This window comes from Anolis sagrei, chromosome Y (genome assembly GCF_037176765.1).
Source record: "Anolis sagrei isolate rAnoSag1 chromosome Y, rAnoSag1.mat, whole genome shotgun sequence".
In the NCBI taxonomy this organism is placed as follows: Eukaryota; Metazoa; Chordata; class Lepidosauria; order Squamata; family Dactyloidae; genus Anolis; species Anolis sagrei.
In genome coordinates this window covers 33,852,091-33,866,312 of record NC_090035.1, presented here as the reverse complement: position 1 = coordinate 33,866,312, position 14,222 = coordinate 33,852,091, and the positions used below count along the sequence as shown (strand labels likewise).

Here is a 14,222-nt window from a genome sequence, read left to right as displayed (position 1 = left end):
TGACCCCCAACCATAAAATTATTTTCGTTGCTACTTCATAACTGCAATTTTGTAACTATTGTGAATTGTAATGTAAATATCTGATATGCAGGATGTATTTTCAGTCATTGGACCAAATTTGGCACAAATACCCAATACGCCCAAATTTGAATACAGGTGGGGTTGGGAGGGGATTGATTTTGTCATTTGGGAGTTGTAGTTGCTGGGATTTATAGTTCACTTACAATCAAAAAGCACTCTGAACTCCACCAAAGATGGAATTGAACCAAACTTGGCACACAGGTCTCCCATTGAAGCTGAGCATGCCCCCCCCCCCAAAAAATAAGGGATAGTAACTTACAGTTTTCCAAGGGCCAAGGACAAGTCTCAACCTCAATGCTGCAGGACTCCCTTGACTGGCTCAGTGAAATCCTTTGGACCTTTCCTCATGAATTTTAATCATTCCCCATGGACCCTTTTGTTTCCCTTTCAAAAACATACTTCTATATGGACCTTTCCTGTTATGAATTATAAACATATGGTTCCTGCAACATCAACCCTATATATATATATATTCCTTTGTGCTAGTGGCCTTCCCTTGACGTTTTTTCATTCCCTTCCAAGGACACACACAATGAACTCTTCCCATTATGGACTATGGGCTTGTGATATATATTTTCATTATTTTCCTTGTAGTTGAAGCTTTCCCCTTGACCTTTTTTCCCCTTCCCTTTCCTTATGAAGAAATCCCCCCAGGAAACTGCAGAGCTCCAGACATTCCAAAGACCCCAATCCACAATTTCCTTTGCATGAAAAATAAACTGACAGGCGGCTTCATTCTCAGAGGATTGCTTAACAATGCTGTTTGCCCCCTGTCAGACCCCTAATCATTTTTCTACTTGGAGATCAGGGGACCCTCCAAAAGCCCCCACCTTTGCACTGGTTGATTTAACTATCTTCCCACCAAGAAACAATCACACCAGTCTTGCCTTCATTGTCCTCATGTTTGCTAGCTAGTAAAATCCAGATTTTCCTTTACACATGTTGATTCATTCCAATCAAAACACAATAGATCAGCCTTGCTTGAGACTTCCTCTTTTTGTCTCGCAGGCCACATGGCATTTTTTCAGAATTCATTCACAGATTCCTTTGTGTTTTATCATCCTGCCTCCCTTGATTTGCTGTCGCTGCTAGGCAACAGGAGCCTCTCCATTGGATCCTATGGACCGCTGGAGCTTCCTGATTGGTCCAGAGGTGCCGGGGGTGGGAGGGCCACCTCCCAGCTCTTTGTCCATTGTCCAATCACAGTGAGGGCAGCAGGGAGGCTGGGGTGGGAAGTTTGAGCTCTGCAACTTTGAATTTACTATAAATATGGCTGTATCAAATGTATTTCTTTATGCTCTGCTGGCGAATGATTGCAGCTCTGCATCCTTTTCAGCTGGATCACTAAATAAACCTCGATGGCTTTTCTTCAACCTTGGTGAGATTTATTTGAGAAAAATCAGGGAAAATTCTGGGCCTTTATCCTTATTTGCTTGCCAAGGGTTTCGGACTCTCTATATCAATTGGCCTGATATCAATTGGCGACCATGAAGGGACAGGCTTGGAGTCCCAAAAAGCAAAATTTTACTCTAAAACCCAAGCTGCTACTTGGTCCAGGGGCCTTAGGGCAGATCTCTGGGAGGAACAGCTGGGGAGAGGCGCCAAAATCTAATATCTCATGGACTCCTTGCCCACCCAGACACCTTCCTCTCAGCTGAACTGGCCTGGGGTCCTGGCACAAAAGAGCGAAGGGGTGCACATTGACTTCCCTGGAAGAAAGGACACCGACGTGACTACAAATCCTAGGTAATTTATTAAAAATAAAAAAGCAGCCAAAATCGCACCAAGACCTCAGGTGGGAGGGACCCCCTTGAAGTTGGAACTTCTGGTAAGGGGGGTTCGGTAACAACTTCCTGATTGAGGTGTGGGGAACATCTGGCATCTTAGGCGAGGCAAGAATAGTCTAGCTTGTAGTTACAGGCTTGGGTGCTAGTGGGGCCATGGGAGTATTCTCCTTTTTCCTCACAGCTTGCTCAAAGTGCTAGCCATTCATCTTATGTGAAAGGGACCATTGGGAGAGCCTGCGTTCCGGTTGGTGAGGTTGACTTCCATTAACCTATAGGTAACCTTAGGGGGCAAGATCCTAAGATGAGCATTTATTCTTCCCACCGACAATGTCCTGTCCCAAAGGAACACCTTGAGGTAAGAAGTCTTGGCTGATTGGGATGGGCATGCAGGGAATCTTCCTTGCCAGCCAAGCAATGGTCTTGGCACAGTGTGGGGAAATGGTCACCCAACCCCTTGGGGGCCGCCTGGCCTACCCATGGCAGCATGGCTCCAAGCCCATTGTCAAGGGAAGGCCAAGAGGGCTGGCCCATACCACATGCTTCATAACTAGGCGGGGGGGGGGGGTAGAAAGGAGAAGAGTGATCAACTTTTTGGCATGCAAGGAAAGTTGAGGCTAAGCCCCCTCCCATCAAAACCCTCCTCCAGACCCCCTCCCTGCCAAGGAGGAAAAATGCCCTAGACATTTTCATTTTTTCCCCCTACCCTTCCCATTTTCTTCTCCACTCTTTCCTTTGCCCACATCCTCTTTTTTCCAACCCCTTTTTTTCTCTGCTGCCTTGTTTGGGAAAAACCTGGAAGGTGGGGGGAAGGGGAATAGATTGTAAAAAGTGACCCCTTTGTCCTTTTTTCCTTGAAGTCTATTAGGAGAGCGAGGGGTCTGACCTGGGCTTTTCTTTCTCTCTCTTCCAGGGACAATCCCCAATGTACCTTTCCCCTTTGTCTCCTGTTAGCCATGCCATCTCCTTCCCAGGGTTTTCAAAAAGACTTCCTCTTTCCTCAACAGGAAGAGGAGGGGGAAAGTGGGAGGAGTCTTCTTTTGTTTGACCTCCTTTGTTCCCTTGGAATCTGGAAGGGAAAGGGGCTGACCCAGGCTTGTGTTTCCTTTCTCTCTTTCCCACCAAGGAAGGGGGGGGGGGGAGTAGAAGAAGGAAGGTTCCAGCTAAAGTGTTGGAATTCTGTGTATTCATGTAATGTCTGAATTGTATGCCCCCTCTGCTTCCCACTTGTCCTTGTAGGAATGCACTGGGTAGTTCTCTGGGGAAAAGGGCTAGAAGTGAGTTCTTTGGCATGTTTAACTGTTGAAACCGTTTTAATTGCTGTCTATATTTTATCTGTATTACTGTGCAGGCATCGAATTGTGCCTTTTTGTAAGCCACCCTGAGTCCCCCCTCGGGGGTTGAGAAGGGCGGGGTAGAAGTATACGAAATAAATGTTTCTCTCTCTTACTCCTTCTTTCTTCTGTGCCACCTCTCCTCTCTCCCCTTTCCTCCCTGCAGATGGGGGGAGGGCACATCACTCCTTCCCTTCTTCTCCCATCTCTTCTCTAGAACTACAAATCCCCACCTCACCAAAGCACCCCACTTTCTTTCTAAGGCTAAATCTTTTAGCACTTTGTGTATATCTCCCCTCCAGGGGAGATCCTGCCAACTCTGTGACTTAACTCTCTCTCTCTCCCCTCCCCAAGTCTCCCTGACTCAGGGACCCCTTTTTTGAGCCCCCCTCCTGAACCTCCAGCTTTGCTGCCCACTGGAACCCCTCAACCTACCTCTCCGCCTTTTGCTTTCAACTTCTCTCTCTTTCTGACCACTTTTCCCCTGGCCTTGGGGGTTTCTCCTTCCTTTCTTTGAAAACAAAGGGAATTCTACCCCTCTCACACCATCTCCCCTTCTCTTCTGTGCAACTACAAAACCCATTATCCAGAGGCAGTCACCAATGTCCCTGCCTTTTTCCTTTGTCTTCTCTTCATCTTTTCCCATTACTCCTCAACTTCCCCTTCTTGCTTTCAACCCCCCTCCCTTTCTCCTCTTGCAAACAAAGGTGTAAAAGGGGAATTTTTTTTCCTGTTCCTGTTTCTTTTTGCTAAGAAGAGGGGGAGGGGATGATCCATGCCTCCAAGTTTGTTGTTTTCTCTCTCTCTACTTCTCCCCTTTCTCTCTAAGAATCATGCCTCACAAAAAGAGTTCCATCCCTCCCTCTCTCTCCCATCTTCTTAGACTCCTCTTATCTCCTTCTTCTTAAACCTAAGAAAGGGATGTTGGGAGGGTGGGAGAAAAGGTGCATTTCTCCCCCCCCCCCCATGCCAAGGGTGGCATTCACACTTGCCCCAAGTGGGCAGGGGTGCTTCCTCCCAACTTGGACATCATTCCCCAGGGAAGTTCCAGAAGCATTATCTCCTGACATTTCACCCACATCTATGGTTAAGGCTCTCTCTATCTCTCCCTCTCACTTTCCATAGCCCTTCCAATGCTTTTTCCCCCTTCCTGGCCCTTCCTCCTTCCCTTTTCCCTGAGTGTGTGTATGTGAATGTTTAAATTACCCCTTTACCTGCCTTAAATATGAGGAGATAAACTCCAGTGGTCATCCTAGTGCAACACAGTGAAGGATGACCAGGAGGCCACCAAAGCATCAGATTGGACTGTGAGACCCATAATCCACTCCTGCCACTGGGGACAACGACCGGGTGAGGTGTAAATGGGAGTACTATGGACTTTCCTGTGTGGCAGCTGGGACCCAGATGGCACAGGAAGATCCTAAAAGAGCCGGACCAGACCCCCATGCCACCCAGAAGAGACAGCTTCCCCCTTGAGAGACACTGATTATCTAGATCCGGCACAATCTGGCTTTAGGCCGGGACATGGAACTGAGACAGCCTTGGTCGCCTTGGTAGATGATCTTCGCCGGGAACTTGACAGGGGGAGTGTGTCCCTGTTAGTTCTGCTGGACCTCTCAGCGGCCTTCAATACTGCTGACCATGGTATCCTTCTGGGATGCCTCGAGGATATGTGACTTGGGGGTACTGCCTTGCAGTGGCTCTGGTCCTTTCTTGAGGGACGGTCCCAGAAGGTGTTACTGGGTGACACCTGTTCGGCCCCTCAACCGTTGTTGTGTGGGGGCCCACAGGGATCAATTCTGTCCCCAATGTTGTTTAACATCTACATGAAGCTGCTGGGAGAGAGCATCCGGAGTTTCAGACTAAGATGTTATCTCTACGCAGATGATGTCCAAATCTGTCACTCCTTCCCACCTGTTACCAAGGAGGCTGTCCAGACCTTGAACCGGTGCTTGGCCGCTGTGTTGGACTGGATGAGAGCTAACAAATTGAAATTGAATCCAGACAAGACAGAGGTCGTACTGGGCAATCGTAAGACCAAACAGGGCATAGGGTTACAGCCTGTGTTAGACGGGGTTACACTCCCACTGAAGACGCAGGTTCACAGCTTGGGAGTGATCCTGGACTCATCGCTGAGCCTGGAACCCCAGGTCTCAGCGGTGGCTGGGAGAGCTTTTGCACAATTAAAACTTGTGCACCAGCTGCGCCCATACCTTGCGAAGACAGATCTGGCCACGGTGGTCCACGCTCTTGTTACATCCCGAATAGATTACTGCAATGCGCTCTACGTGGGGTTGCCTTTGAAAACTGTTCGGAAACTTCAAATAGTCCAACGGGCAGCAGCCAGATAACTCACCGGAGCGTCATAAAGGGAGCATACCACCCCCCTGCTATGTCAGCTCCACTGGCTGCCGATCCAGTTCTGAGCACAATTCAAAGTGCTGGTTTTGATCTACAAAACCCTTTATGGCTCCGGCCCAGCGAACCTGTCCGAACGTATCTCCTTCTACGTCCTACCTCGGAGTTTAAGATCTTCTGGGGAGGCCCTGCTCTCGGCTCCACCTTTATCACAAGTTAGACTGGTGGGGACGAGGGACAGGGCCTTCTCGGTGGTGGCCCCTCGCCTGTGGAATGCACTCCTGGGGGAGATTAGGTCATCAACATCCCTCCTTGCTTTCAGAAGGAAGCTAAAATCCTGGATGTGGGACCAGGCCTTCGGGTAAGCTGGCAAATGGACAAAGACAACCAATGACGACCAGAGTAGGAAAGGATAATGACGATGCTAGATGGATTACAGACTATGAATTGGCGAACATTGACCACAAGATGATTTTATTGCTGCTAGTATATTGTTTGATTGTTTTAATTAGTTAAAACAATCAAACAATATACTAGCAGCAATAAAATCATCTTGTGGTCAATGCACAAATTTACCATATAATGTCAACAATTACAATTACTTATAATTGTTGACATTATATGGTAAATTTGTGTATTATATATTGTATATTGTACTGTATTTTGTGAATTGCTAGACATCAAATTGTGCCTTTTTGTAAGCCGCCCCGAGTCCCCCCTAGGGGGTTGAGAAGGGCGGGGTAGAAGCACTCCAAATAAATAAATAAATAATAAATCTACGCCCCTACAGGGGAATGCCATCACAGGAGGTGCCCCAGATGCACCCAGGATCCCACCGTGACCGCCATGAAGGAAGGATGCCCTGCCTGTTCCAGAGCTGTGCAAAGGGATGACCCTAAAGGGATCACTGAAGTCTTCACTAGGTATGGAAGTTTTCCCTTTGTTGTTTCGCTACTAACTATCCTAGGGCCAGGAAGAGGGGTGGGGGTGGGGGCTGTAAACCTTCTTTCTGACTATCCTAGACATTACCCCTGATCCCCTGTGATGATGGAGAGCCGGACCTGTCTGCGGTCACCAGGAGGTGCCAGGACAGGAGGGGTCGCAAAGCGGTGCCCGGTCTCCCCGCCCCCCCAAGTGCCAAGGGAGGAGCCAGCACCCCCAGGAGGCCTGAGGACCACTGCCTGCGGCCAGGTGGGAGAATTCCACCATGTGCTCCAATTCGCTATCTTCTCCATTGGGGACACACTCAGGACCTTTGCGCACTCCATGCTGACCACTAGGGCTGGGCGGTTTCGTTTCGTTAATTCATAATTCGTTAAAAATTCGTTATTTTTTTTATAACGAAGCGATAACGAACCATTCTGGAGCAATTTAAAAATGAAACCAATTTTTAAATTCGTTTCATAATTGTTTCGGATTCGTTATGTATTCATTTCGTTATCATTTTGAAGTTGTTTCGTTATTATTTCCGCATGTCTGGGGCAAGTTTTATAGTTGTTTTTTGTTTAATTAGTGAAAAAAAATTATAATATCACACCAACAGTCAACAACAGAGGGAAAGGGAAGCTTCAGAAGTTCCCCCTGTCCCATTTGGAGGTTTTTTAGCGTATTTCGCGGTTGCGTCCGCCATTAACGAATCGATTCGTTATTGTTTCGAAATCGATTCGTTATTGTTTTGTAATTTTTTAACATTTACGAAATTTCGTAAATATCGAACTTTTTAAAAGAAAATTTTCGGAATTCTTTTTAAAATTGAAACGCAAAAACCCCCAAAAAATGAATCGATTTTAGAAACAAAGTTTTCCGTTGTTACCCAGGCCTACTGACCACTATCACAGCCTCCATCATCCCCTGCCTTCACCATCCCCACTGAAGTCCTCGCTAGACCAAGGGACACTCACTTCAACATCATGTGATCAACCACCACAGGTTGGACATCAGCTCTCACCTCTTCAGGTTCCTGCCTACCACCCAAAACAAAACTAGGACACTCCAGTACCACTTTCTCACACCCTGCTGGGTCCTGCTATTGCAAGCTTATGTTGCTTAAGTTGGGCCCCAAAAATAGTCAACAGAATACAATCTGATCTGTCCAGACAGAGGCCATGGGTGCTAAAGAATTGTCGAGGCTTTGGAAAAATGTTCAAGCCTCAAAGGGACTTTGACCAGCAGAAAATAATGGAAGGGTTTGGTGGGCATTGACCTTGAGTTTTGGAGCTGAAGTTCACCTATATCCAGAGAGCACTGTGGACTGAAACAATGATGGATCTGGATTAAACTTGGCACGAATACTCAACATGTTCAAATGTGAACACTAGTGGAGTTTGGGGGAAATAGACCTTGACACTTGGAAGTTGTAGTTGCTGAGATTTATAGTTCACCTACAATCAAAGATCATTCTGAACCCCACTAACAATGGAATTGAACCAAACTTCCCACACAGAACCACCATGACCAACAGAAAATACTGTGTTTTCTGATGGTCTTTGGCGAACCCTTTGACACCCTCCTTGTGAGCCCCCCCCCCCCCCGAAGGGATCCCGACCCCCAGGTTGAGAGATGCTGTTACAGAGGATTGTAAGAGAAAAATAAATTTCTTTCTTTTGTCAATATTGATGGTTTTTAAGGTTTCTATTAGGGCCAGCATTGTATTGTGGCTTGAGTATTAGATTAGGACACTGGGAGACAAGGGTTCAAATTCTCACTTAGTTGCGGGAACCCACTGGGTGAGCTTGGGCACATCACACTTTCTCAGCCTTAAAAAAAGACAAAACTTGCCATGAAAACTTCAGGATAGTCTCTCTGCCTTAGTCCCAATGTAAACTGGAAATGGCTTGAAGGCACACAACATTTTTTATTGGATTTTAGCTTAGGCATGTGATGCCTGTGTTACATGTTTTGAAATGCTTTTTTTTAAATGAATACTCCAATTAGAAAACACATAAGGACTCCCAACATCTTGGATACAATTCCCTCTCATCCTGCAAGTATTCAAAATTGGTCATGTTATGTATGTCAAGTGTGGTTCAGATCGATATTTGGTTTTATTCATGGTGCTCTCTGGATGAGGGTGTACTATAACTCCCAGCATCCAAGGTTAATTCCCTCCCAACCCTGTCAGTATGAGCGCAAAGTTTTTTGAGATCCATTGATGATGAGGTTCACAGTGCTCTCTGGATGCGAGGTGAACTGTAACTCCCAAAATCCATGGTCTGTCCCCCTCAAATCCTTCCATTATTTTCTGTTGGTTCTGGGGAGTCTGTGCATCAAGTTTGGTCTAGATTCATCATTGGTGGGAGTCACAGTGCTCCCTGGAAGTGGGAGCTATCTTGGAAATCGCCCACAAACCCACATACATACAAATTTTGACTACAGAATAGAGATAGAGATTTCTGTTCCTAGCAAAACCAAAGCTGTCGGACCTCTGCCGGCAGGGATGGGATGTTATGGCGAAGGAAAACAAGTGGATTATATTTGTACCATTTTACTTGTTTTATTTTGGTAACTGTATTTTTTATTTTTTATTGGTTGAAATTTAGTTGCATTTCTTGGCAAACCTAATAAAAACTGAGTGTAAAAATAACTGAAAGATAACAGCAGCCTCCCAATCATTCTGTCAGAATCCATTTTCAGTTCTGCAAGTTTTATGAGATGAGCAGCTTATTCCCATACAATTTTATTCAGCCACCCAAGTGATGCACAAAGTTTTGGTGACATCAGCAACACTGGGAGATCCAAGTGGACAGAACTAAGGAAAAAAAGGAACCAACTGTATTTTTTGGGGGTTGCTGTAAGTTTTTTGGGCTATATGGCCATGTTCCAGAAACATTATATCCTGACATTTCGCCTGCATCTATGGCAGGCCCTCGGAGGTTGTGAGGTCGGTTGGAAACTAGAAAATGAGGTTTATAGATCTGTGGAGTGTCCAGGGTGGGAGAAAGAACTCTTGTTCTGTTGGAGGTAGGTGTGAATGTAGCAATTGGCCACCTTGATTAGCATTTAATGGCCTAGTAGTTTTCAAGTTCTGGCTTCTTACTGCCTTGGAATCCTTTATTGAGAGGTGATTAGCTGTCCTTGATTGTTTCTTGTCAGGAGTTCAACTGTTTTTGAATGTTGTTCTTTATTTACTGTTATGATTTTAGAGTATTTTAATACTGGTAGCTAGTATTTTTTTTCCTTTTAGTACTGGAACCACCAGCGGATGAGGGATTTAGAGCTATGGCATCAATTTAACCATAGGTAATCCAGCCCTACTGTGAACCAGAGTCATAGATACTACAACCACCAACAATTTCCCAACATATTTTGTTCTGTCCGGAGGAGCTCATAGATGGGGAAAGATACCCAATGTGCCCCTCTTATTCAATGTACTCCTTCCAACCCCCTAAAAGAGAAGGAAGCAGAGAGGGAGGCACTGATGAAAGGCTCCAGATGAAGAAGACAGTGTTCAGAACAGTCTGTTCTTCCTCCTTGCTTTACTCACCAACAACACCATGAGGCGGTTGCCATTCACGAGGCTGATGATGCCAAAGACGCAGACACAGAAGAAACAAAACCCAGTGAAAATGGAGATCCAGGCACCTGCATAGACATCATCCTTGCCTGACACTCCCATGATGGGGTACACTTTGTATGGGTCAGCTGTTACCCAGATAGACTCAGCGTAAAGGGCCAGACCTGCAAGCTGTATGAACAGAGGTAATGTTATTACATAGGAAGCTGACTTATACCACACAAGGATCATTTCAATTCACCCAAACCTTTCCCAGCCAAGTGCTCTTCAGATGTGCTATCCACCTGGCGGGAGATGATAAACGTTGTAGTCTGCCAAATCTGCAGGGGGAAAAGGCTCTCCTAGCCCAGCACCAACTCTTGGACATATTATTCTTGGTGACTACAACTCCCAAAATTCTTCCAGTCAGTATAGACACTATTCATGCTTGGCAGGTGGATGGCAGGCCAGTGTCACAATCCAACAAAAAGATAGCATTTTCAGTCTCTGCCTGGTCCTGCTTATTCGTTGGAAGCAACTTTCCAGAAGACATTTCCAGCATTTGCAAAAGCCATGAACTGAATCAACCATCTTTGACAAGTATGACACACACTGTACCTCATGCCCCAGCTTCTTAAACTGTGGGCTCTTCCAGACATTGCCAAAACTTGAGTTTAATGCATAGGACAAACAAACAAAACCCCAGGACCTTAGAGCTGGTTCCCACACAGACCTGTGAGTCCGGAGTTTTCTTTCCCCACCATCCTCACAGGTCTCCTCTGTCTCAGAACAAGGTGGAGGGTAGATGGGGGACATACGGTGGGAATTTAATTTTAAAATGGACACTCCTTTATGCGCTGAATCTTATATGTGGACATAGGTAAAAGTTTCCCCTGACATTAAATCTAGTCGTGTCCGACTCTGGGAGGTTGGTGCTCTTCTCCATTTCTAAGCTGAAGAGCTGGCGTCGTTCATAGACACCTCCAAGGTCATGTGACTGGCATGACTGCATGGAGCGCAGTTACCTTCCCACAGAAGTGATACCTATTGATCTACTCACATTTGTATGTTTTCAATCTGCTAGGTTGGCAGAAGCTGGGGCTAACAGCAGCAGCTCATCCCACTCCCCAGATTCCAACTGTTAACCTTTTAGTCAGCAAGTTCAGCAGCTCAGCAATTTGACACACTATGCCACCAGGGCACCCTGGAGAGCTGGTAGGTAAAGGTAAAGGTTTTCCTTTGACATTAAGTCTGGTTGTGTCCATCTCTGGGGGGTGGTGCTCATCTCCATTTCAAAGCTGTAGAGCCAGCGTTGTTTCTTCAAGTGTCTTCAAGATGGGTTAGGTGATAGCTCCCATAATGCTACAGCCCTGTGGGATGCTGGATGTTGTAGTCTAACATATCAAGAGGTGAACAGATTGGGACAGGTCATTATACAAATAGTGCCAATTTAGCATTCTTACCATGATAATAACATTGCCCATCACTAATATTGTCACAACAAATGTCGAGCCCTTTGCCGCCATGTTTCCAGGAAAGATTCCTTTTATGGGCTGCTAGGATTCTGCAAGAGAGGAGGAAAAGAAAGAGAATAAATTGAACAAAATCAGGATTCATTCCATCAGGTCCATCTAATTTGGAGTAAGACATCTGTGCAAGCAGCAACTTCAAATCCTCTGCTCTAACATCCATCTCCCACAACTTGAAGAGGAATGATAAATCACTCGAGTCCTAAGCCAGAGATCACTTTTACCTATTTAGATCATGCAGCTCTTAGCAGCAGGGCCTTTACAGTGTTGTCTCTGCTATTTATGGAACAAGCTCCACCCAGAGAACCATATTATAAATGCCTGGAAAGACGTTTATTTCTTCAAGCTTTTAGGATAGGATAGTTTGTTTTACCGCCTGTTTAGTGTTATGCTCCTATTGTAGATCCTGGTTTTCTAAATATACAACTATTTTACCATTATGAATGTTGTAAAGCAGTGTTTCTCAGTCTTCCTAATGCCACGACCCCTTAATACAATTTCTCATGTTGTGGTAACTTCCAACCATAAAACTATTTTCGTTGCTACTTCATGGGTCATTTTGCTACTGTTATGAATTGTAATGTAAATATCTGATATGCAGGATGGATTTTAATTCACTGGACCAAATTTGGCACAATTTTGAATACTGGTGGAGTTGGAGGGGGGGTTGATTTTGTCATTTGGGAGTTGCAGCTGCTGGGATTTGTAATTCACGTAAAATGAAAGAGCATTCTGAACTCCACCAACAATGGAATTGAACCAGACTTGACACACAGAACTCCCATGACCAACAGAAAATACTGGAAGGGTTTGATGAGCCTTGAGTTTGGAGTTGTAGTTCATCTACCTCCAGAGAACACTGTGGACTCAAACAATCCTGGATCTGGACCAATCTTGGCACAAATACTCAATATGGCCAAATGTGAACACCTGTGGAGTTCGGGGGAAATAGACCTTGACATTTGGGAGTAGTTGTTGCTGGGATTTATAGTTCACCTACAATCAAAGAGCGTTCAGAAACCCACCAACGATAGAATTGGGCCAAACTTCCTACATGAAACCCCAATGACGAACAGAAAATACTATGTTTTCTAATAGTATTTGGCAACCCCTTTGACACCCTCTCATGACCCCCCCCCCCCGGGGTCCCGACCCCCAGATTGAGACACTCTGGTTTAAGACTTGGCTTAGAAGCAACATGTCACATGCCAACACGTTTTTAACTAGTCATTGATCCAAAATTTGGACAAGTTGCATTTTGGACTATAGCTTTCCAAATTGATTAGCAAGCAAAGCCAAGAGGATTCAGGAAGCTGTTCTCTAAAATGTAACTTTTCTAGGCTTTGACTTAAGGATGGCATCTTAGAAAAGACTTTTATAAACAGGCATACTCTAAGGCTCAATGGACCATCCAAACCAACCGTTCAAGTACTGTTGAAGAGAGAAGTGGTTGGATTGTTCTTTGGCTATCCCTGAGTTTCTCAAACATGTCCCCAAGCAGATATTCTTGCCCAGCTTGTTCCAGGAAGAACAGCTTTAACTTGTGGCAGCATTGCTAAGATTCCTGGGTGCCAACATTGCACCATTCAATGGGGACCACCATTTGAAAGGGGAGGAGAATGAATGCCCTAAAACTCAACTCATTCTGCAAACTACACATTCCTATGTCTTATCTTTGGCACAATATGAGGTTTTTTAAATTTCAAGGTACAAAGCAGACCAGTAGTATCTAGTGCAACATTGCTCAACCTGGGGGTCAGGACCCCTGGGAGGGTCACAAGGGGGTGTCGGAGGGATCGCCAAAGACCACCAGAAAACAGTATTTTCTGTTGATCATGAGGGTTCTGTGTGGGAAGCTTGGGATTCAGAATATTCTTTGAATGTAAGTGAACTACAAATCCAAGCAACCACAACTGCCAAGTATCAAGGTCTATTTTCCCCAAACTCCACCAGTGTTCACATTTGGGCATACTGAGTATTTGTGCCTAGTTTGGTCCAGATCCATCATTGTTTGAGTCCATAGTGCTCTCTGGATGTAGGTGAAGTACGACTCCCAAACTCAATGCCCACCAAACCCAGTATTTTCTGTTGGTCATGAGAGTTCTGTATGCCAAGTTTGGTTCAATTCCATCATTGGTGGAATTCATAATGCTCTTTGATTGTAGATGAACTATAAATCCCAGCAACTACAACTCCCAAATGACAAAATCAATCCCCCCATCCCCCAAGCCCACCAGTATTCAAATTTGGGCGTATTGGGTATTTGTGCAAAAATTTGGTCCAGTGAATGAAAGTACATCCTGCATATCAGATATTTACATTACTATTCACAATAGTTACAAAATTGCAGTTATGAAATAGCAACGAAAATAATTTTATGGTTGGGGGTCACCACAACATGAGAATTGCATTTAAGGGGTCATGGCATTAGGAAGATTGAGAAACACTGATCTAATGCAAGCCTGACTGTCCATGAAGGCAAGGAAGTAGTCCTGAATAGAAAGCTATTTACTCAAATAGACAACTTGTCATAGCCACTAAAAATATCTTGCCATTTGTTTAGCAGGTTGTCATTTATATAAGAATTTGTAGGTATGCTTCACTTGCCCTGTTTTTATGGTTTGGAGTTGTTATTTGGCATTCT

General features: G+C 45.1%; 2 protein-coding genes across 3 annotated transcripts in view; both read right to left on the bottom strand.

Moving 5' to 3' along the window:
- The window catches only part of LOC137095548 (protein lin-37 homolog), a 387,598-nt gene that overhangs the window by 283,163 nt on the left and 90,213 nt on the right, over positions 1-14,222 (bottom strand). The window lies entirely within an intron of this gene.
- The window catches only part of LOC137095549 (uroplakin-1a-like), a 33,514-nt gene that overhangs the window by 15,643 nt on the left and 3,649 nt on the right, over positions 1-14,222 (bottom strand). The window contains exons 2-3 of the mRNA XM_067462333.1: positions 11,513-11,613; positions 10,041-10,241 (exon numbers count right to left, since the gene is read on the bottom strand). Of these exons, the coding sequence (XP_067318434.1) occupies positions 10,041-10,241; positions 11,513-11,575 (264 nt within the window). The 5' untranslated portion in view covers positions 11,576-11,613. The remainder of the gene's footprint in view (positions 1-10,040; positions 10,242-11,512; positions 11,614-14,222) is intronic.